Below are 23778 nucleotides of genomic sequence, written 5' to 3'. Positions count from 1 at the left end.
GCGAAACTACTCAACAGAAAAAACGGCAAAAAAATAAAAAAACACAATTTTTTTTTGCAAACTGGGTACTGGCAGACAGCTGCCAGTACCAAAGATGGCCCCCAATAAGGCAGAGGGGGAGGGTTAGAGAGCGGTTTTGGGGGGGATCAGGGAGGTTAGGGGCTAAGGGGGGATCCTACACAGTAGCATATGTAAATATGCTTTAAAAAAATTTTTTTTTACAAACAACTTATTTTAGTACTGGCAGACTTTCTGCCAGTACTTAAGATGGCGGGGACAATTATGGGGTGGGGGAGTGAAGGGAGCTGTTTGGGAGGGATCAGGGGGTGGGATGTGTCAGGTGGGAGGCTGATCTCTACACTAAAGCTAAAATTAACCCTGCAAGCTCCCTACAAACTCCTTAATTAACCCCTTCACTGCTAGCCATAATACACGTGTGAGGCGCAGCAGCATTTAGCGGCCTTCAAATTACCAGAAAGCAACGCCAAAGTCATATATGTCTGCTATTTCTGAACAAAGGGGATCCCAGAGAAGCATTTACAACCATTTGTGCCATAATTGCACAAGCTGTTTGTAAATAATTTCAGTGAGAAACCTAAAATTGTGAAAAATGTAACGTTTTTTTTTTTTTAATTTGATCGCATTTGGCGGTAAAATGGTGGCATGAAATATACCAAAATGAGCCTAGATCAATACTTTGGGGTGTCTGCTACACTACACTAAAGCTAAAATTAACCATACAAGCTCCCTAATTAACCCCTTCACTGCTAGGCATAATACACGTGTGGTGCACAGTGGCATTTAGCGGCCTTCTAATTACCAAAAAGCAACGCCAAAGCCATATATGTCTGCTATTTCTAAGCAAAGGGGATCCCAGAGAAGAATTTACAACCATTTATGCCATAATTGCACAAACTGTTTGTAAATAATTTCACCGAGAAACCGAAAGTTTGTGAAAAAATTTGTGAAAAAGTGAACAATTTTTTGTATTTGATCGCATTTGGCGGTGAAATGGTGGCATGAAATATACCAAAATTGGCCTGTGTGTGTGTGTGTGTGTATAAAACTTCCCATCATTAGTTCTTGACCCCATCCTTACAAAACATAAATTATGCTTACCGGATAATTTCCTTTCCATCTGTATGAAGAGAGTCCACGGCTTAATTCCTTACTTGTGGAAAATACTGAACCTGGCCACCAGGAAAAGGCAAAGACACCCCAGCCAAAGGCTTAAATACCTCCCCCACTCCCCTCATCCCCCAGTCATTCTGCCAAGGGAACAAAGAAAAGTAGGAGAAATAGCAGGGTATAAATGGTGCCAGAAGAACAAAAATTTCAGTCCGCCCAACAGAGAAAACGGGCGAGGGCCGTGGACTCTCCTCATACAGATGTTAAGGAAATTATCTGGTAACCATAATTTATGTTTTCCATATAAATATGAGGAGAGTCCACGGCTTCATTCCTTACTTGTGGGAAACATATACCCAAGCTCTAGAGGACACTGAATGAAATAGGAGGGTAATACAAGAGGCGGACCCTATTCTGAGGGCACCACAGCCTGCAAAACCTTTCTCCCAAAAGATGATTTAGCCGAAGCAAAAATGTCAAACTTGTAAAATTTTGAAAAAGTATGTAAGGAGGACCAGGTAGCCGGCTTACAAATCTGCTCCATAGATGCCTCATTCTTGAAGGCCAAAGAGGAAGCCACTGCTCTAGTAGAATGAGCCTTAATCCTCCAAGGAGGTTTATGTCCCGCTGTTTCATAAGCTAACCGAATAATGCTCCTCAAACAAAAAGACAAGGAAGTGGACAAGGCTTCCTGCCCCTTACGCTTCCCAGAATAGACAACAAACAAAGAAGAAGTCTGTCTAAACTCCTTAGTAGCTTGAAGATAGAACTTCAAGGCCCGAAGCACATCTAAATTATGAAGTAACCGCTCCTTCGGAGAAGAAGGGCTAGGACACAAGGAAGGAACAACAATCTCCTGATTGATGTTGCGATCAGAAACAACCTTAGGAAGAAAACCTAACCCAGTATGAAGAACAGCCTTATCAGCATGGAATACTAGGTAAGGGGGCTCACATTGCAAGGCAGCCATCTCAGATACTCTGCGTGCTGAAGCAATAGCCAGTAAAAAGAGAACCTTCCAAGTTAATAATTTAATGTCAAGGCCGTGCATAGGCTCAAACGGAGCCCTCTGCAAAACCTTAAGAACAAGATTTAAACTCCAAGGAGGAGCGCTAGATCAAAACACAGGTCTGATTCTAGACAGAGCCTAGCCAAAAGACTGGATGTCTGGAAGCTTAGCGAGCCTCTTATGCAGTAAAACAGATAGGGCAGAAATCTGTCCCTTAAGAGAGCTAGCCAAAAGGCCCTTCTCCAGACCAAACTGGAGAAAAGAAAGAATCCTAGAGACCCTGACCTCATGCCAGGGAAATCCACGCTCTTCACACCAGAATAAGTAGGTCCTCCACACCTTATGATAGATGCGATGAGTAACCGGCTTATGGGCTTGAATGAGAGTATCAATAACTCTCTCAGAAAAACCTCTCTTGGCTAGGACTAAGCGTTCAATCTCTATGCAGTCAGCCTCAGATAATCTAGATTTTGATGAACAAAAGGACCTTGTTCCAGCAGATCCCTGCGACAAGGTAACCTCCATGGAGGAGAAGATGACATCCCTTCTAGATCCGCAAACCACATCCTTCACGGCCACGATGGAGTCATCAGTATCACTGACGCCTACTCCTGTTTGATGCGGGCCACTACATGAGGAAAGAGTGGTAACGCGGGAAAAGGTAGATTAGCCTGAACCTCCAAGGCACTGCTAATGCATCTATTAGCTCTGGCTGAGAATCCCTGGACCTCGACCCATATCTGGGTAGCTTGGTATTGAGATCCATCTCCGGCATCCCCCACCTGTTGCATATCTCCGCAAACACTTTGGGATGCTGAGAAAATCCGCTTCCCACTTGTCCACACCCGGAATGTGGATCGCTGACAGCAAACAGCTGTGGGCCTCCGCCCACTCCAGAATCCGAGATACTTCCCTCATTGCTAGTGAGCTTCTGGTTCCCCCCTGATGGTTGATGTAAGCCACCGAGGTTATGTTGTCCAATTGGAATCTGATAAACTGGGTCGAACCAAGAAGGGGCCAAGCCTTCAGAGCACTGAAGATCACTCGAAGTTCCGAGATGTTGATCGGGAGGAGGGATTCCTCTCAAGTCCACAGGCCCTGTGCCTTCCTGGCACCACAAATAGCAACCCATCCTGAGAGACTAGCGTCCGTAGTCACAATCTCCCAGGATGGCCTCAAGAAGGATGTCCCTTGGGACAGATGATCTGGGCAAAGCCACCAGGAGAGTGATTCTCTCGACCGGATGTCCAGAGAAATCTGTTGAGACAGATATGAATAATTGCCATTCCACTGTCTAAGCATACACAGCTGAAGAGGTCTGAGATGGAATCTGGCAAAGGGGATGATGTCCATGCAGGACACCATGAACCCAAATACCTCCATACACCGAGCCACAGATGGCCTGAAGCAGGTCTGGAGGGCAAGACAATTGGAAGTTAGCTTGTAACGTCTCTGGTCTGTAAGAAATATCCTCATAGATATGGAATCTATTATCGTACCCAGGAACTCTACCATGGTACTGGGAATAAGAGAACTCTTTTCTAAGTTTATCCTCCATCCATGAGATCGAAGAAGAGAAAGATGAGCTATCGACAGGACGGTGCTTGAACCAAAATATTGTCTAAGTACAGCGCCACTGCAATCCCACTGGTTCTGGCCATTGCGAGCAGAGCCCCATAGAACCTTCGCAAAAACTCTTGGAGCAGTAGCTAGACCAAACGGAAGTGCAATGAACTGGAAGTGCTGATCCAGGAATGCAAATCTTAGGATCTTGAAGTGTTCCTTGTGTATAGGGACGTGAAGGCAGGCATCCTTCAGGTCTATCGTGGTCATAAAATTGTCCTTCCTGGACTAAAGGAAGAATGGACCTTATTGTCCATATCTTGAACGAGGGTACAGACAGGAATTTGTTTAAACACTTTAGGTCCAGAATTGGACAAAAAGGTACCCTCCTCCTTGTGGACTACAAACAGGTTTGAGTAGTATCCCAGACCTCTCTCTGCTGGAGGTACCGGTACAATGACCCCCAGGGCGGAGAGATCCTTCATACACCCTAGAAAAGCCTCTCTCTTTTCTGGTCTTGAAGACAGGTTTGATAAGAGGAATCTATCCCTGGGAGGATGAGACTTGAAACCTATCCTGTATCCCTGAGCGATGACCTCCAGAACCCACGGGTCTTGTATGTCCCCAAACCAAGCTTCTGAAAAAAGTGACAGTCTGCCCCCTACCAGATCCAAAGCCGGATCGGGGGCCGCCCCTTCATGCCGACTTTGACTCGGCGGGCTTCTTATTCTGCTTGGATTTATTCCATGAGGAGGTTTCCAAGTTCCCTTGGACTGCTCCAGCTTAGCAGAGGGCCGCTGATGTTGGGAATTGTCCGAACGAAAGGAACGAAAATTTGGACCTTGTCCCTTAGGCTTGTTCTTCTTATCCTGTGGTAAAAAGACACCCTTGCCTCCAGTAACTGTGGATATGATAGAGTCCAGGCCTGGACCAAAAAGAATATTTCCCTTGAATGGGAGGGAATAAAGTCTAGACTTCGAAGTCATGTCCGCAGACCAAGATTTCAGCCAAAGTGCCCTACGGCTAGTATAGAAAAACCTAAAGCCTTGGCGTTCACGTGAATAATCTGCACATTTTCATCACAAATAAAAGAATTAGCTACCCTTAAGGCCCTAATTCTCTCCAGAATCGTGTCAAGGGGACCCTCCACCTCGATCAGCTCAGATAAGGAGTCACACCAGTAGGTAGCCACTCCAACAACCGCAGAAACAGCCGCTGCCGGTTGGAACAAATATCCCGTATGCTGAAACATTTTTCTTAATAGAGTTTCCAGCTTCTTATCCATGGGCTCTTTAAACGACAAACTATCCTCAATTGGGATAGTAGTGCGTTTAGCAAGCGTGGAGATAGCACCGTCTACCTTAGGGACGGAACCCCACAACTCCAACTCAGAGTCCGGAACAATTTCTTAAAGGAAGAGGGGGAAAAAGAAGAATCGAGTCTTTCCTATTCATTCCTAATAATGTTCACCATCTTTACGGGAACCGGGAAAGTCTGTGGTACAACCCTGTTCTCGTAGACCTTAACTAATTTAGGAATGCAAGGTTCCTCAGGTAATTTAGGTTCTGGAACCTCTAAAGTAGCCAACACCTCCTTTAGCAGAAAGCGTAAGTATTAAATCCTAAATCTAAAGTCTGGTTCCTCCGCAGCTGGAGGCTTAGAGGCAGCAGATTCCGACCCAGAAAGAGAATCCTCTGAAATATCAGAGGCGTCATCGGATAATCTTGTATCAGATAAATCCAATAAGCTAGTAGATGACCCCTGGGAAGGATAGCAATATTTAACCTTTCGCTTGCTAAGCAGTGCGAGGTGAAGCACTAAAGGCTGCAGACACTGCCATCTGTAACTGTTCAGTAAAGTCTGGCAGTAAAAGGGCCCCTCCAGATGGAGGAGTGCTACGCAAAGCTGCATGTGTATTAGGAGATGAATGTAGGGTGCGCACCTCACGGGATGGAGACTCCTCAGAGGTAGAAGGCTCAGTAGTACTAAAAATATTAGCATTCTTTGATAAGATTACGTTATCAAGGAATATGGAACATAATTGAGCAGGCGGGTATACCGTGGCCTCCTCACAATATAGACAGGCATTAACTTTAGGTAAAGAGGGAGTACCCTCTAACGTATCAGAGTCCTCCATAGCTTGCACTTATAAAAAGGAGTAAAGACAAAGATAAATGGCACCTTTATACCCCCAATGGCTGGGGCACTCACCACCTCCTATAACCCAGGCCAAAGAGAGAAACCGCTTTGTCTCCAGACACTGCACGGTCAGGAAAAAGAGAATCACTGTGACCACACCCAGTCACATGGTGTGCCATGCAGGACCGCCCCTGCACCACTAAAAAGAGCGCCAAGCCTAATTGGCTGAGCAGTGCTCCAAAGTGAAAGTAAAACCTGTACGTTCCAACATCTGCCTGAGCAACATCTCACACATGTCACAGCATAAACACAATATTAAAAATATGTGATTAATCCCTCCTGTTCAATAATCCCCTTCTGGAGATATTAACCCTCAATTATATTCAGATAAAAGGAGTCACCCTGTGACCTTGTCATCTTGCGTTATCAATTGTATAAAAAATGAAACTATCTTACCGGAATCTATGCCGTGGAACAGAAACACAGCCTCTTAAGTTTGACAGTCTTATAGCATCGCTTCTAACATGGACTTAAAGTGATAGAAGCAGGCAGTGAAACTCGTCAACACTGATTGTTTAGGAGCTGTTAATACGAGTCTGGATGGGTTCACAGAAAGACTCTCCCTGCATCTCCAGACTCTAACATTCCTTAATGCTCTCACTCCATAAGGAACTACTCTGCCAACCTCCTGTGACGAAAGGCAAAGAATGACTGGGATATGAGGGAAGTGGGGAAGGTATTTAAGCCTTTGGCTGGGGTGTCTTTGCCTCCTCCTGGTGAACTAGGTTCAGTATTTCCCACAAGTAAGGAATGAAGCCGTGGACTCTCCTCATATTAAGATGGAAAGGACAGATAAACTTTTTATGTGCAATGCATTGCATTGTATAGACAGTTGGCATGTATGTGTATTGGTTAAAATCACATTGAAAAATGTAATGGAGTATATTAATACTTTTTTTCCCCAATAACAACATATATGACTGCTATACAGTCCCTGAGTATTATATAAGAAACGTGCATCAAAGGCCTGACCTCTAACAAACACTCATTTTTAAGAGCCAAAAGAATTAACAGTGCATTATATTTCAATACCATTTTGCATTTACATTTTTCAAAATAACTCACATTCCATGAATGAAACTGATTCTCCAAGATACCCGACATGTTGTATAGAGAAACCTATTTATTTCCAATATAAATGCTAGTTTAGGCTGTTAACCATTAAAAAAAAAATTATGAAGACCAATAACTTTTATAACAGAGTCCTACCTAAAAAGCCTTCTTCATCCACAATAATGGTATAATCCTCTGGTGTTTCTGTGAGGCTGAAAAACTTGCATCTAGAAAATAAGAAAAAAAATTAGTGTACACTAAAACATATTCTATAAGTGATGATAATTTTTTTTTTTTTTTTTTTTTTTTAAAAAACATAATGGAAAAAGGCAGTTATATTTCCTACTACTATTTCAAGCAAAAAATATCACCTTGAGAAAGCAGAGGCCACAGTTTAAATAGGGGCAGTAAAAGTTGTTAAAAAAGGAAATTTATGCTTACCTGATAAATTTATTTCTTTTACAATATGACGAGTCCACGGATTTCATCCTTACTTATGGGATATCGCCTCCCGGTCAGCAGGAGGAGGCAAAGAGCTCCATAGCAGATCTGCATAAATGGCTCCTCCCTTCCCCCCAACCCAGTCATTCGACCGAAGTTAGGAAGAGAAAGGAAAAGCCAAGGAAAAATAAAAACCTGTCTTAGAAAAACGACAGGGCGGGCCTTGTCATATCGTAAAAGAAATAAATTTATCAGGTAAGCATAAAATTTCCTTTTCTTTTACAAGATATGACGAGTCCACGGATTTCATCCTTACTTATGGGATACAATACCAAAGCAATAGGACACGGATGAAAGGGAGGGACAAGACAGGAACCTAAACAGAAGGCACCACTGCTTGAAGAACCTTTCTCCCAAAAACAGCCTTAGACGAGGCAAAAGTATCAAATTTGGAAAATTTGGAAAAAGTGTTAAGAGACGACAAAGTTGCAGCCTTGCAAATCTGTTCAACGGAAGCATCATTTTTAAATGCCGATGAGGAAGCCACAGCTCTAGTAGAATGAGCCGTAATTCGTTCTGGAGGCTGCTGTCCAGCAGTCTCATATGCAACACGGATGATACTCCTCAGCCAAAAAGAAAGAGGTAGCCGTAGCTTTCTGACCCCTAGGTTTTCCAGAAAAAACAACAAATAATGAAGATGTTTGACGAAAATCCTTAGTCGCCTGCAAGTAGAACTTCAAGGCACGGACTACGTCCAAATTATGTAACTGACGCTCCTTCTTAGAGGAAGGGTTAAGACACAAGAAAGGAACAACAATTTCCTGATTAATATTTTTGTTAGAAACAACCTTAGGAAAAAAAACAGGTTTGGTCCGCAACACCACCTTATTAGAATGGAAAATAAGATAAGGAGAATCCCATTGTAATGCCGAAAGCTCAGAAACTCTGCGAGCAGAAGAAATAGCAACCAGAAATAAAACTTTCCAAGATAATAACTTAATATCTATGAAATGCATAGGTTCAAATGGAACCCCTTGAAGAACATTAAGAACTAAATTAAAACTCCAAGGAGGAGCAATTGATCTAAACACAAGCCTAATCCTAGTCAGAGCCTGACAAAAGGACTGAACATCCGGAACATCTGCCAGACGTTTGTGTAGCAAAATAGATAAAGCAGAAATCTGTCCCTTTAATTAAGTTACTGATAACCCCTTCTCCAATCCTTCTTGGAGAAAGGACAAAATCCTAGGAATCCTAATCTTACTCCATGAGTAACCCCTGGATTCGCACCAATAAAGATATTTACGCCATATCTTATGGTAAATCTTTCTAGTAACAGGCTTAGGTGCCTGAATCAAGGTATCAATGACTGAATCAGAGAATCCTCGCTTAGATAAAACCAATCGTTCAATCTCCAAGCAGTCGGCTGCAGAGAAATTAGATTTGGATGATGGAAGGGTGCCTGAATGAGAAGGTCCTGCCTCAATGGAAGCTTCCACGGTGGCAGAGATGACATGTCCACCAGATCGGCATACCAAGTCCTGCGAGGCCATGCAGGAGCGATGAGAATCACCAAAGCCCTCTCCTGTTTGACTCGAGCAATCACCTGAGGAAGGAGAGCAAATGGTGGAAACACATAAGCTAGGTTGAACAACCAAAGCACTGCCAAGGTATCCATCAGTTCAGCCCGAGGATCCCTGGACCTGATCCGTATCTCGGGAGCTTGGAATTCTGACGAGATGCCATAAGATCTAGCTCCGGCCTGCCCCATCTGAGAATCAGGGTGGCAAAGACCTCCGAACTGATTTCCCATTCCCCCGGATGAAACGTCTGTCTGCTCAAAAAATCCGCTTCCCAGTTGTCCACTCCGCCCACCGAATTATCTTGAATACTTCTATCATCGCTAAGGAACTCCTTGTTCCTCCCTGATGATTGATGTAAGCCACAGTCGTGATGTTGTCTGACTGAAATCGGATGAATTTGGCCAAAGCCAACTGAGGCCAAGTCTGAAGTGCATTGAATATTGCCCTCAAATCCAGAATATTGATTGGAAGTAGAGACTCCGACCGAGACCACACACCCTGAGCCTTCAGGGAATTCCAGACTGCACCCCATCCTAGTAGACTGGCGTCCGTTGTCACTATCACCCATGAGGGTCTGCGGAAGCACGTCCATTGGGACAGATGATCCTGCGACAACCACCAAAGAAGAGAGTCTCTTGTCTCCTGATCCAGATCTATCTGAGGAGACAAAACTGCATAATCTCCATTCCCCTGTCTGAGCATGCTCAGTTGTAAAGGTCTGAGATGAAAACAAGCAAACGGAATGATGTCCATTGCCGCCACCATCAACCCAATTACCTCCATGCACTGAGCCACTGATGGCCGAGGATTGGACTGAAGGGATCGGCATGTATTCAGACAGAATCTTTAACTTTCTGACTTCCGTCAAGAAGATCTTCATGGATCTATTAGAGTTCCCAGGAAAGGAACCCTTGTCTGTGGAATTAGTGAGCTCTTTTCTAGATTCACCATCCACCCGTGAGTCCTTAGAAAGAATAGAACCATGTTGGTATGAGACTTTGTCAGCCGATAAGACGACGCCTGGATCAGAATATCGTCCAGATAAGGCGCCACTGCAATGCCCCGCTGCCTGAGAACCACCAGCAGAGACCCTAGAACCTTCGTGAAGATCCTGAGTGACGTGGCCAGACCGAAAGGAAGGGCCACGAATTGAAAATGTTTGTCCAGAAGGCAAACCTCAGGAACTGATGATGATCTCTGTGGATAGGAATATGAAGATATGCATCCTTTAAATCCACAGTAGTCATATATTGACCCTCCTGGATCAATGGGAGAATTGTTCGAATAGTCTCCATCTTGAAGGATGGAACTCTGAGAAACTTTTGAGATCTAAAATGGGTCGGAACGTTCCCTCTTTTTTGGGAACCACAAAAAGATTTGAGTAAAACCCCTGCCCCTGTTTTGGAACGGGACAAATTACTCCCATAGTGGAGAGGTCTTCTACACAAAAAACAGAATTTATGCTTACCTGATAAATTACTTTCTCCAACGGTGTGTCCGGTCCACGGCGTCATCCTTACTTGTGGGATATTCTCCTCCCCAACAGGAAATGGCAAAGAGCCCAGCAAAGCTGGCCATATAGTCCCTCCTAGGCTCCGCCTACCCCAGTCATTCGACCGACGGACAGGAGGAAATATATATAGGAGAAACCATATGGTAACGTGGTGACTGTAGTTAGAGAAAATAATTCATCAGACCTGATTAAAAAACCAGGGCGGGCCGTGGACCGGACACACCGTTGGAGAAAGTAATTTATCAGTTAAGCATAAATTCTGTTTTCTCCAACATAGGTGTGTCCGGTCCACGGCGTCATCCTTACTTGTGGGAACCAATACCAAAGCTTTAGGACACGGATGAAGGGAGGGAGCAAATCAGGTCACCCAAACGGAAGGCACCACGGCTTGCAAAACCTTTCTCCCAAAAATAGCCTCCGAAGAAGCAAAAGTATATAATTTAAAAAATTTGGTCAACAGGAACCTCATTCTTGAAGGCCCATGTGGAAGCCACAGCCCTAGTGGAGTGAGCTGTGATACTTTCAGGAGGCTGCCGTCCGGCAGTCTCAAAAGCCAATCTGATGATGCTTTTAAACCAAAAGGAAAGAGAGGTAGAAGTTGCTTTTTTACCTCTCCTTTAACCAGAATAAACAACAAACAAAGAAGATGTTTGTCTAAAATCTTCAGTAGCCTCTAAATAGAATTTTAGAGCACGGACAACGTCCAAATTGTGTAACAAACGTTCCTTCTATGAAACTGGATTCGGACACAAAGAAGGTACAACTATCTCCTGGTTAATATTTTTGTTGGAAACAACCTTCGGAAGAAAACCAGGCTCAGTACGTAAAACCACCTTATCTGCATGGACCAGATAGGGCGGAGAACACTGCAGAGCAGATAACTCAGAAACTCTTCTAGCGGAAGAAATTGCAACCTAAAACAAAACTTTCCAAGATAATAACTTAATATCTACGGAATGTAAGAGTTCAAACGGAACCCCTTGAAGAACTGAAAGAACTAGATTAAGACTCCAGGGAAGAGTCAAAGGTCTGTAAACAGGCTTGATTCTAACCAGAGCCTGAACAAACGCTTAAACGTCTGGCACAGCTGCCAGCCTTTTGTGAAGTAAAACAGATAAAGCAGAGATCTGTCCCTTCAGAGAACTCGCAGAAAATCCTTTCTCCAAACCTTCTTGTAGAAAGGAAAGAATCTTAGGAATTTTTATCTTGTTCCATGGGAATCCTTTAGATTCACACCAACAGATATATTTTTTCCATATATTATGGTAAATTTTTCTAGTTACAGGCTTTCTAGCCTGAATAAGAGTATCTATTACAGAATCTGAAAACCCACGCTTTGATAAAATCAAGCGTTCAAACTCCAAGCAGTCAGTTGGAGGAAAACCAGATTCGGATGTTCGAATGGACCCTGAATAAGAAGGTCCTGTCTCAAAGGTAGCTTCCATGGTGGAGCCGATGACACATTCACCAGGTCTGCATACCAAGTCCTGCGTGGCCACACAGGAACTATCAAGATCACTGAAGCCCTCTCCAGATTGATCCTGGCTACCAGCCTGGGAATGAGAGGAAACGGTGGGAATACATAAGCTAGGTTGAAGATCCAAGGTGCTACTATTGTATCCAATAGAGTCGCCTTGGGATCCCTGGATTTGGACCCGTAACAAGGGACCATGAAGTTCTGACGAGAGGCCATCAGAACCATGTCTGGAATGCCCCATAATTGAGTTATTTGGGCAAAGATTTCCAGATGGAGTTCCCACTCCCCCGGATGCTCCTCCATCGCCAGGGAACTCCTTGTTACCCCCTGATGGTTGATATATGTAACAGTCGTCATGATGTCTGATTGAAACCTTATGAATTTGGCCTTTGCTAGTCGAGGCCAAGCCTTGAGAGCATTGAATATCGCTCTCAGTTCCATTATGTTTATCGGGAGAAGAGAGTCTTCCCGAAACCATAGACCCTGAGCTTTCAGGGGTTCCCAGACCGCGCCCCAGCCCACCAGACTGGCGTCGGTCGTGACAATGACCTACTCTGGTCTGAAATAATCTCTTTCAAGTCAGGGCCAAACAGTGTTTTACCCTTGAAAGGGATGTTAAGCAAAAGCGCTCTGCGCGCCACGATAGCAAACCCTGAATTATTCGCCGCTAATCTAGCTAATAGCAAAGCGGCATCTAAAATAAAAGAGTTAGCCAATTTAAGAGCTTGAACTCTGTCCAAAACCTCCTCGTACGAAGATTCTTTATTGAGCGACTTTTCTAGTTCTTCGAACCAGAAACACGCAGCTGTAGTGACAGGAACAATGCATGAAATTGGTTGTAGAAGGTAACCTTGCTGAACAAACATCTTTTTAAGCAACCCTCTAACCTTTAATCCATAGGATCTTGAAAGCACAACTATCTTCTATAGGAATAGAAGTGCGTTTGTTTAGAGTAGAAACCGCCCCCTCGACCTTGGGGACTGTATGCTATAAGTCCTTTCTGGGGTCGACTATAGGAAATAATTTCTTAAATATATGGGGAGGACAAAAGGTATGCCGGGCCTTTCCCACTCCTTATTTACTATGTCCGCCACCCGCTTGGGTATAGGAAAAACATCGGGGGGCACCGGAACCTCTAGGAACTTGTCCATCTTACCTAATTTCTCTGGAATGACCAAATTGTCACAATCATCCAGAGTAGATAATACCTCCTTAAGTAGTGCGTGGAGATGTTGTAATTTAAATTTAAAAGTTACAATATCAGGTTCTGCTTGTTGAGAAATTTTCCCTGAATCTGAAATTTCTCCCTCAGACAAAACCTCCCTCCTGGCCCCTTCAGATAGGTGTGAGGGTATGTCAGAACAGATATCATCAGCGTCCTTTTGCTCTTCAGTGTTTAAAACAGAGCAATCACGCTTTCTCTGATAAGTAGGCATTTTGGAAAAAATGCATGCAATAGAATTATCCATTACAGCCATTAATTGTTGTACGGTAATAAGTATTGGCGCACTAGATATACTAGGGGCCTCTTGTGTGGGCAAAACTGGTGTAGACACAGAAGGGGATGATGCAGTACCATGCTTACTCCCCTCATTAGAGGAATCATCTTGGGCAATATCATATCTATGGCATTATTATCCCTACTTTGTTTGGACATTATGACACAAATATATCACATATATTTAAATGGGGAGACACATTGGCTTTCATACATATAGAACATCGTTATCTGATGGTTCAGACATGTTAAACAGGCTGAAACTTGTCAACAAAGCACAAAAAACGTTTTACAATAAAACCGTTACTGTCCCTTTAAATTTTAAACTGAACACACTTTATTACTGAATATGTGAAAAAGTATGAAGGAATTGTTCAAAATTCACCAAAATTTCACCACAGTAACTTAAAGCCTTAAAAGTATTGCACACCAAATTTACATTTAACCCCTATACAGTCCCAGGTATCTGCTTTGCTGAGACCCAACCAAGCCCAGAGGGGAATACGATACCAAATGATGCCTTCTATAAGCTTTTTCAGTGGTTCTTAGCTCCTCACACATGCATCTGCATGCCATGCTTTCCAAAAACAACTGCGCATTAGAGGCGCGAAAATGAGGCTCTGTCTATGACTAGAAAAGGCCCCCAGTGAAAAAGGTGTCCAATACAGTGCCTGCCGTTTTTATTAAAACAATCCCCAAGATTTAACAACTATTAAAAGTAATAATCTGCCAAATATACTTAGTAAAGTAATCGTTTTAGCCCAGAAAATGTCTACCAGTTTTTTAAGCCCTAATGAAGCCCTTTATTCTTTTACTTAAACTAAGAAAATGGCTTACCGGTTCCCATAGGGAAAATGACAGCTTCCAGCATTACCGAGTCTTGTTAGAAATGTGTCATACCTCAAGCAGCAAAGTCTGCCCACTGTTTCCCCCAACTGAAGTTACTTCATCTCAACAGTCCTGTGTGGAAACAGCTATCGATTTTAGTAACGGTTGCTAAAATCATTTTCCTCTTACAAACAGAAATCTTCATCTCTTTTCTGTTTCAGAGTAAATAGTACATGCCAGCACTATTTTAAAATAACAAACTCTTGATTGAAGAACAAAAACTACATTTAAACACCAAAAAAACTCTAAGCCATCTCCGTGGAGATGTTGCCTGTGCAACGGCAAAGAGAATGACTGGGGTAGGCGGAGCCTAGGAGGGACTATATGGCCAGCTTTGCTGGGCTCTTTGCCATTTCCTGTTGGGGAGGAGAATATCCCACAAGGATGACGCCGTGGACCGGACACACCTATGTTGGAGAAAAGAACACCTCTCTTTTTATCTGGTCTACAGACAATCGTGAAAGAAGAAACCTTCCCTTTGGGAAAGAATTTTTTAACTCCAACTGATACTGATAACAATTTCTAGTGTCCAAGAATCCTGAACGTCTCTTATCCAAGCCTGGACAAAGAGAGAAAGTATGCCCACTACTAGATCCGGTCCCGGATCAGGGGCCGCCCCTTCATGCTGTCTTGTTAGCAGCAGCGGGCTTCTTGGGTTGTTTACCCTTGTTCCAAGCCTGGTTGGGTCTCCAGGTGGACTTGACATGTGAATAATTCCCTTCCTGTTAAGCGGAAGAGGAAGGAGAGACTCCTTTGAAATTACGAAAGGAACGAAAATTACTCTGTCGTCCCCTTTGTTTAGATGTTTTGTCTTGCGGGAGCAGATGACCCTTACCTCCCGTAATATCAGAAATGATTTCTTTCAAGTCAGACCCGAACAGGGTCTTTCCCTTGAAAGGCATAGCCAAGAGCTTGGATTTAGAGGACACATCCGCAGACCAAGATTTTAACCATAAGGCTCTGCGCGCTAAAATGGAAAATCCTGCATTCTTAGCCGTCAATTTGGCAATCTGAAAGGCGGCATCCGTAACAAAAGAATTGGCCAGCTTAAGAGCCATGATTCTGTCCATTATTTCCTCTAAAGAAGTCTCAGTCTTAAGAGACTCTTCCAACGCGTCAAACCAAAAGGCAGCCGCATTTGTGACTGGTACAATGCAGGCCGTCGGTTGTAATAGAAACCCTTGATGAACAAATAGCTTTTTTAGAAGACCCTCCAACTTTTTATCCATAGGGTCTTTGAAAGCACAACTGTCCTCAATAGGGATAGTGGTACGCTTAGCCAGGGTAGAAATAGCTCCCTCCACCTTAGGGATCATCTGCCAAGAGTCCCGAACGGTGTCAGGTATAGGGTACATTTTCTTAAAAATAGGGGAAGGTGAGAATGGGATACCCGGTCTTTCCCATTCCTTAGTAATAATTTCCGAAATTCTCTTAGGAACTGGAAAAACGCCAGAATAAGAAGGAACCTCCAAATACCTGTCCATCTTACACAATTTCTCTGGAGGGACCACAATAGAGTCACAGTCGTCCAGAGTCATCAAAACCTCCCGCAGTAACAGGCGAAGGTGTTCAAGCTTAAATCTGAAGGACATCACGTCCGAATCTGTCTGGGGTAATGCACTACCTGAGTCAAGACAGTTCCCCTTCAGACAGAGCCTCAGTACCCCCTCAGAGCCCTGGGAGGGTACATCGGAGATCGCCATCAAAGAATCAGAAGTCGCATGGACCACCTGGGTCTCTTTTCTACTACGTTTGCCCTGTAATACAGGCAACTTAGATAAAACTTCTGTAAGAGTGGATGACATAACTGCAGCCATATCCTGCAGAGTAAATGACGCAGACGCCGTTGAAGAACATGGCGTTACTTGCGCGGGCGTTAAAGGCTGTGACGCTTTGGGAGAAAGCTGCGGCATACCCTGAATCTCATCAGTCTGAGAACATTCATTAGACCTATCTTTATTAAAGATAATTTGCTCTCTACACTGTAAAGCCCTCTCAATACATGGAGGACAAAGTGTAACAGTGGTTTCCACAATGGCATCTAAACACATAGGGCATGTACTTTGTTCAAGGTCATCCATGATAACAGAACAAACAAAGCAATCTTGGTCAATTCACAGATAATATATTATTCAGAAAAAATAGAGTACTGTGTCTTTAAATAATAGAGTCTGCTACTATTCGATAAGCAATGAAGTAGTTTTACTACACTTGCCCCTGAGTTGTTAGGCTTTTTGACCAGAAAAGAAAAAGGAACAGTCACCTTGCCGCAGCTCCGCTGCGGCTCCTACCTACCCCCACTTGCTTGACACTGACACCTCTTATGCGGCGCACCTACGATCGCTTGTAATTATTTCACAACAAGCGAACTTAGGGGCTGTGAAAAGTTGCTGCCATCCGGAGCCCAATAGAAGGGATACTGCGCAAGAAGCGCGCGAACAAGAAGCCCCGTCCTTGTGTGCGTAAACATAACCCATATTGTTGTTTAGCCCCTAATCTCTGATAGAGAACAAACAAGAAAAAGACAAAGTACAGTCAATTCTGATATATGCTTTTTGCAGAGTCCCAGAATAAAAGACTGCACTTACCTCCATGCTGAGGAACAGCATGATAATTCACAGTGTCAAGAGGTCCTCTCTTCCTCCGGAGGTCCTGTGAAGATAGAAGGGTCTTAGTTACGTTTCCTCTAAGACAATCACATCAGAGCAGCAGAAGAATGGGAGGCGCAGTGAGGCTAAAACCCCACCAGTTCCCATAGCCAAAAGGCTATAACTGCAGAAGCTGCTCTAAAGGAAAATAGTACACTTTGGCACCATTTAAAAATAAAAAACTCTTGATTGAAGAATCTAAACTAACACCTCACTTTACCTCTCTCCTGTCTACTAACACAGGCAAAGAGAATGACTGGGTTGGGGGGGGGGAAGGGAGGAGCTATTTATGCAGCTCTGCTGTGGAGCTCTTTGCCTCCTCCTGCTGACCAGGAGGCGATATCCCATAAGTAAGGATGAAATCCGCGGACTCGTCATATCCTGTAAAAGAAAAAGTACTATGTGCAGAATTATTGCACGCCGGATCGTGCCATTCAACTAAATGTAACACACTCCCACACTAGGTAAAGCTGTCAACTACTTTACCTGAGGGGGGCACTACATTTAGTTGAATTCCATGACCAGGTGCTCTGTGTTTAGACAGTGAGCCTGTTGCTACGTTTTAAAACAAGGTAAGTAAACTTTTAGATGCATAAATCTATACTATAACATCTTTTCTTTTTATTTAAAAGGTAAAGCTTTTTTTATGTCACATAATTTTGCACAACATTTTTAACAACTTGAAACTCCAAACTTTACAAGCCTAACCCTGCTATATTCTAGACAGCCATTGTTTGAGCAATTGAGTAATTCAATCTAATAATTCATTAGCTATAAAACATTTTTTAATGGGAAACCTGAGGTAAGTGAATATTTTTTGAAAACTAAAGCTTTACATGGATTTCTTAAACATTTAAAACAGCTACTATAATTTAAAAAAACCCCACATCTGAATATTACTGTCAGGTTAATCTTTTCTTTGAATACATCATAAAATCTAGCATCTTTTTAATTTTTTTACAGGACCAGAGACTTCATATTTGCTCAAAGGGACAGTCTACACCAGAATTTTTATTGTTTTCTGAGATAGATAATCCCTTATTACCCATTCCCCAGTTTTGCATAACCAACACTGTTATATTAAAGGGACAGTCTACACCAGAATTTTTATTGTTTAAAAAGATAGATAATCCCTTTATTACACATACCCTAGTTTTGCATAACCAACACAGTTCTATAAATACACTTTTTACCTCAGTGATTATCCTGTATCTAAGCCTCTGCAAACTGCCCCCTTATTTCAGTTCTTTTGACAGACATCCAGTTTAGCCAATCAAAACTGGCTCACTGGAACTTCACGTGCGTGAGCACAGTGTTATCTATATGACAAACATGAACTAACACCCTTTAGTGGTGAAAAACTTTAAAAATGCCCTGAGAGAAGAGGCGGACTTCTAGGGCTTAGAAATTAGCATATGAACCTCCTAGGCTTAGCTTTCAACTAAGAATACAAAGAGAACAAAGCAAAATTGGTGAAAAAAGTAAATAGGAAAATTGTTTAAAATTACATTCTCTATCTGAATCATGAAAGTTTATTTTGGACTAGACTGTCCCTTTAATATACTTTTTACGCACCCACTACATACACCACTTTGGAACGGCTTATAATGTCACCTTATAGGAAAAATAAAATGATCTCACAGATTTATTTAGCATTACAGGAAGCTAAGAATCAAACAAAGCTAACGCTACATGAAAGATGGGAACAAGATCTAGGGGAAACACACGAAAGGGAAGAATGGCACAATATTTTTTCCAAGATTAGCAGGGGATTGGTAGGAGTGGTCCTTATAGAAAATGCATTTAAGACTTCATATAGATGGTACCTCACACCATTAAAGTCGTCATATTATACTCCCCAGAGAAATAGATTATGTTACAGAGGATGTACAGAGATCGGATCCTATATTCACATGTGGTGGGAGTGCCCAAAAATAAAACCTACATGGAATAACCTCGCAAAACTATTGGAGACACTACTGGGGGACACATGTAGGTTGACAGCATCTCAAGCTTTGCTACATATTCCACAGGAATCTTTCAACACAACCACTAATACATTAATCAATATTTTATGCACAGCTATAAGAACATGTATAGCTAGGTATTGGAAAGTGGGGGCACCAAGGTGGTCTGAAGTAATAGACAAAATAGAAGATATTTATACGATGTCCGAATCCGCAGCGTGGATGCAGGGCACATCAGGCCACTTTCAAAACCTATGGACACATTGGATAATGAATAAACATAAAATAGATGGACTTAATAATTTGGATATAACGCATACATAGTCTGCTGAAAGGGATACCAGTATATGATTACAAAGTCTCTCGCACGTAGGAACAATGACTAGAGAAAAGAAATAAATGAAAAAGGTAAAATGACAAAAAAAAAAAGGGAAATAAAGGATATAAGTTAAGGTATTATAATGATAGCTCTACTGCTCGACGGGAACAGTTCATGTTTACATTTTGTTAATAATTGGTTTATTTTTCTTTTAATAATATATATATATTTTTTTCTCTTTTTGGAAGGGGGGGGGGGAAGAAAAAGGGGATAAAACAAAGAACAAGATAAAGAATGTAATAGTCACTGTTATAACACCTAATGTTAATGTCATGTGTGATCTGATGTGATTTGCAACAATAAAGATTATTTCAACTAATATACTTTTTACCTCTGTGACTACCTTGTATCTAAGCATCTTCTGACAGCCCCCTGATAACATGACTTTTTATTTATTATCTATTGACTTGCATTTTATCCAATTAGTGCTGTGTTGTGCTGACTCTTAAATAACTCATGAGCACAATGTTATCTATATGACCCACATAAACTAGCAGTCTCCTGTCTTAAAAAGCAAATAAAAAAGCATGTGATGAGAGGCTGTCTGCAGTGGCTTAGAAACAGGCAGAAATTTAGAGGTTTAAATGTTATAAAGTATATTAATATAACAATGTTGGTTGTGCAAATCTGTGGAATGGGTAGTAAAGGCGTTATCTATCTTTTTAAACAATAACAATTTTAGTGTTGACTGTTCCTTTAATCTCTTTCTTTACAGAAATACAGCAGCATAAAGTAAATTGTACATAAGGAGTTAATGTAGAGCCCAAAACAAAGGGCTAAAATATTAACCAATGACAAGAACAGTTAAACATGTGCACTTAATAACAGTCAGTCTGGTAATAACATAACCTATAAAGCGAATCCAGCAGTGTAATATTCCTCTTTCTTTGCTTCTGTGATTACAGGTCTTATATATTTTTTCCACTGAGCTTTGCCGTGTCTTTAATGTTTAGAGTTTACATTATTCTGTCTTAAATGTCATCCATAGTATTATTCTAACTCGTTACTGTAGTGAATGATACTTATTTCGTAAACAATATTATTTGTTAATTCCCTCCTTTCTCCTTATTGCTGCTTCTCACAGGAGATTTCTCCAGTTTATATGGCAGGAAAGGGCCTGGCAATTCACATGCCTACCCTTTAGCCTGTAAACAGCACCATTGACCTTCACAAAAATCCTAAAGCCCATAATATCTTGGCTCAGAGCACAAGGAATTTGTCTGATAATATATCTAGACAATATTTTAATACTGAATCAGGATCCTCTCTTATTAACTACCCAACTAAAAATCTCAATAGACCTCTTACAAACCTAGGCTTTGTGATAAACAAAGAAAAATTCCACCTCACCCCTTCCCAAATTATCACTTTTCTGGGCTTCAATATAAATAAAATACTATAAATGAAACCCTATCCCTCCCATCTCAAAAAATCATTGATATAAAGAAAGAAATCCCCAAAGCCTTTAGACTCCATTCAATTTATCTCAAACAAATTGCCTGCTTGATTGGTCTCCTATCCTCTTCGATTCAAGCCACCTTTCCTGCCCCCTTACACTATCATGCCCTTTAGAGATGAAAAATTCTGGGATTAAGACGCGGTCTAGATTACTCAGATTTCTTATCCTTATCTACGGAAGCCAGGGAAGAGCTTTCATGGTGGCTTACAAACATGAAAGTTTTGAATGGCAGAGCCATATTCGGTTCCACTCCAGACTTTACTATTCTCTTGGATGCTTCTCGCTTGGGATGGCGTGCAGTGCATGGGGATCTTTCTACAGGGGGAAATGGGCCCTTATGGAGAAAGATCTACACATGAATTGCTTAGAGCTTTTAGCAGGCTCATTTGCAGTAAAAACTTTTGCAAACATCGCTCTGGCTGTTCTATATTACTCAATATGGACAATATATCAGCGGTCCAATACATAAATCGACTAGGCGGCACCAAATCCAAACCAAGAACTTTAGTTTGCTTTGTTTGGACAGAGAGATTTCCATCAAAGTGGAACCGTTACCAGGCTCTTTAAATTCTTCAGCAGATTGTCACTCCCGGCATCTGTCGGATTTCAGCGAGTGGAAACTCAACCCCTTCATTGTTCTTAGCTATATTGAATCTCCGAGGTCCATTTCTCATAGACCTATTCGCATCCCATCTATCCTTCCAGATTCTCCACATTCTTCAGTTGGCATCCACACTGGAAGCCTCTGCATTCAATGTTTTCCTCCAACCTTGGCCTCCTCAGGGAGTATACGCCCCCTTCTCTCTAATTCCCAAAACAATTACTTGAGTCTGACGGGGAGTGCTCTCTCTAGTACTGATCTCCCCCCTTTGGCCAGGCCAGCCCAGTCCTGGTATCCGGATCTCTGCAAACTTTCTTTCCACCATCCTCTTCTCCTTCCACCACTGCCCAATCTCCTTCTAAAACCCAGACAAGAATCCTCACCTGTTAGTGCTGAAAGGCCCCCTCAAACTGATAGCCTGGACCATTTAAGGAGATCTTTCTCTCTCTCAAAGGACTTTCATCTGGAGCTAGATCACTCCTCTCTGAGTCATGGTCCCCCGGAATTTGCAAGTGCTACCGATACACTTGGTCAAAGTGGTCTAGCTGGTGCTTGGAAAGGGAATTGTATACCTTTTCAGCCCATATAACTACCCATAATATTAAATACTTATCTCACCTCTTCAACTCAGGCCTTGCTTACCATTCTATTAACCTTGCCAGATCGGCTATTTCCACTGGCCATTTCCTTGTCAATACTATCCCTCTGGGTAGAGACCCTAATTTATGTTAAATTCTCTGTGCTATAAGAATTAAAATGATTAAATAATGAAACACTTCTGTATTACTTTGTCTTTTATCTTTCAAAAGAGTATCCGATGTAAAAATGCATAGACTTTGATGCAAAAATGTTTACTCCTCATGGAGTTGTCTTTTCTCTGTCTAGACGTACTAAATCCCTTACTCCTATTTTCTATCATTATTTCTATGAAAATCCGAAACTATGTGTTGCTTTATGCCTTAAATCTTATATCTCTTGAACCTCTCTTATTGACCTCAGTCCAATAAACAACGGCAAATTTATTTTGTTCCTCCTCATGCTCCAGTTTCATCCATTACTATCTCTAAATAGATCAAGAGGCTCATGAAAGAAGCAGGGGTTGACTTATCTTTTTCAGCCCACTCCATTAAAGGTGAGTCAGCCTCAAAAGCTTTTATTAATTCTATTTTAAACCTATACCTAATCCTGCTCATAACCATTTTTAACTTTAAACTAGCAAATATGAAGTCTCTGGTCCTGTAATAAAATGTATGATTATCCAAGCTTTGTGAAGGTTTAATATTTTCCTTCCATATTTATGAAAAAAATTACCCCACCCAGAACAGTTTATATATCTTTTAATGATTGATTTTATGATTCTCAGAGAATCCCAAATTAACTTCTAATCAGAAAAAAACCTTGACAATGTGGGACACGTAATTCACTTAGATCTGTGACTCGAGGACCACCTACTGCATCTCTAACTCCAAGCCTATCATCAGTTTACAGAAGAATTTACTTCTTTTTGGAATTCTCCTTCTGGACAGTTTTCTTCATTGTATTGGGTTGCACTGTATGTTTTAGTGCCGATATTTCTAAGTATTATTTTCCTTTAGACATCAAAGAAAGAGGAATATTACACTGCTGGACACTCTTTATAGGTTATGTTATTACCGGACTGCCTGTCATTAAGTGCACTTGTTTAACTTTTCTTCTCATTGGTTAATATTTTAGCCCTTTGTTTTGGGCTCTACATTAACTCCTTATGTACCATTTACTTTATGCTGCTGTATTTCAGTAAAGAAAGAGATTAAGCAAATATTTGTCTCTGTGTCCTTAATAAAATCATGATTATACTTCCACAAAGCTAGGATAATCTGAAATGATTATATTTTATGTCAATGGTAGCCTTTTCAAAAACAAGAAATGCTTCTGCCTCATGCTCATCCATTTTGTGTTATTTCTATATGATACGGTGCCAGATGTCATTGTAAATACATGCACAGTGTGACTTATCATAACCATGAGTCATGCCCCATACCATCTATTATTTTATACTAAACCTATGCATTTCACGCCTGCAAGTGCTTTGTTCTGCTAACATTTTCCAACAGGCTAAAAACATGATTTCAGTCTGCAACATTTCTATACAGCATTATCATTTTTTATTCTTTCACTTTAGTACAGAAGCATGGCCTTAACACAGTGAACCCCTTCAGTGCTCTCATTCTTTATCACATAAAAATCAATACAAGCATCACTAAATTGTGCACATATTAAATTGACATAGCAATGCATGTTAAAGCTCTAGTTCTATATCCAACTGTAAAGAGAATATTTTTTTTTTTTACAGAAAACATTAAGGGTCATATTGCAAGTGGAGCTGTATTTAA

At 41.7% G+C, this 23778-nt stretch overlaps 1 protein-coding gene across 1 annotated transcript in view; it reads right to left on the bottom strand.

The window, feature by feature from the left end:
• The window catches only part of CASTOR2 (cytosolic arginine sensor for mTORC1 subunit 2), a 666243-nt gene that overhangs the window by 359486 nt on the left and 282979 nt on the right, over positions 1-23778 (bottom strand). Inside the window, exon 2 of the mRNA XM_053707472.1 lies at positions 7109-7179. Coding sequence (XP_053563447.1) covers positions 7109-7179 — 71 coding nt within the window. The remainder of the gene's footprint in view (positions 1-7108; positions 7180-23778) is intronic.

The sequence above is a fragment of the Bombina bombina genome, chromosome 3 (assembly GCF_027579735.1).
Source record: "Bombina bombina isolate aBomBom1 chromosome 3, aBomBom1.pri, whole genome shotgun sequence".
Taxonomy (NCBI): Eukaryota; Metazoa; Chordata; class Amphibia; order Anura; family Bombinatoridae; genus Bombina; species Bombina bombina.
The sequence above is the reverse complement of the archived record's forward strand: the minus strand, read 5'-3'. Positions and strand labels throughout refer to the sequence as shown.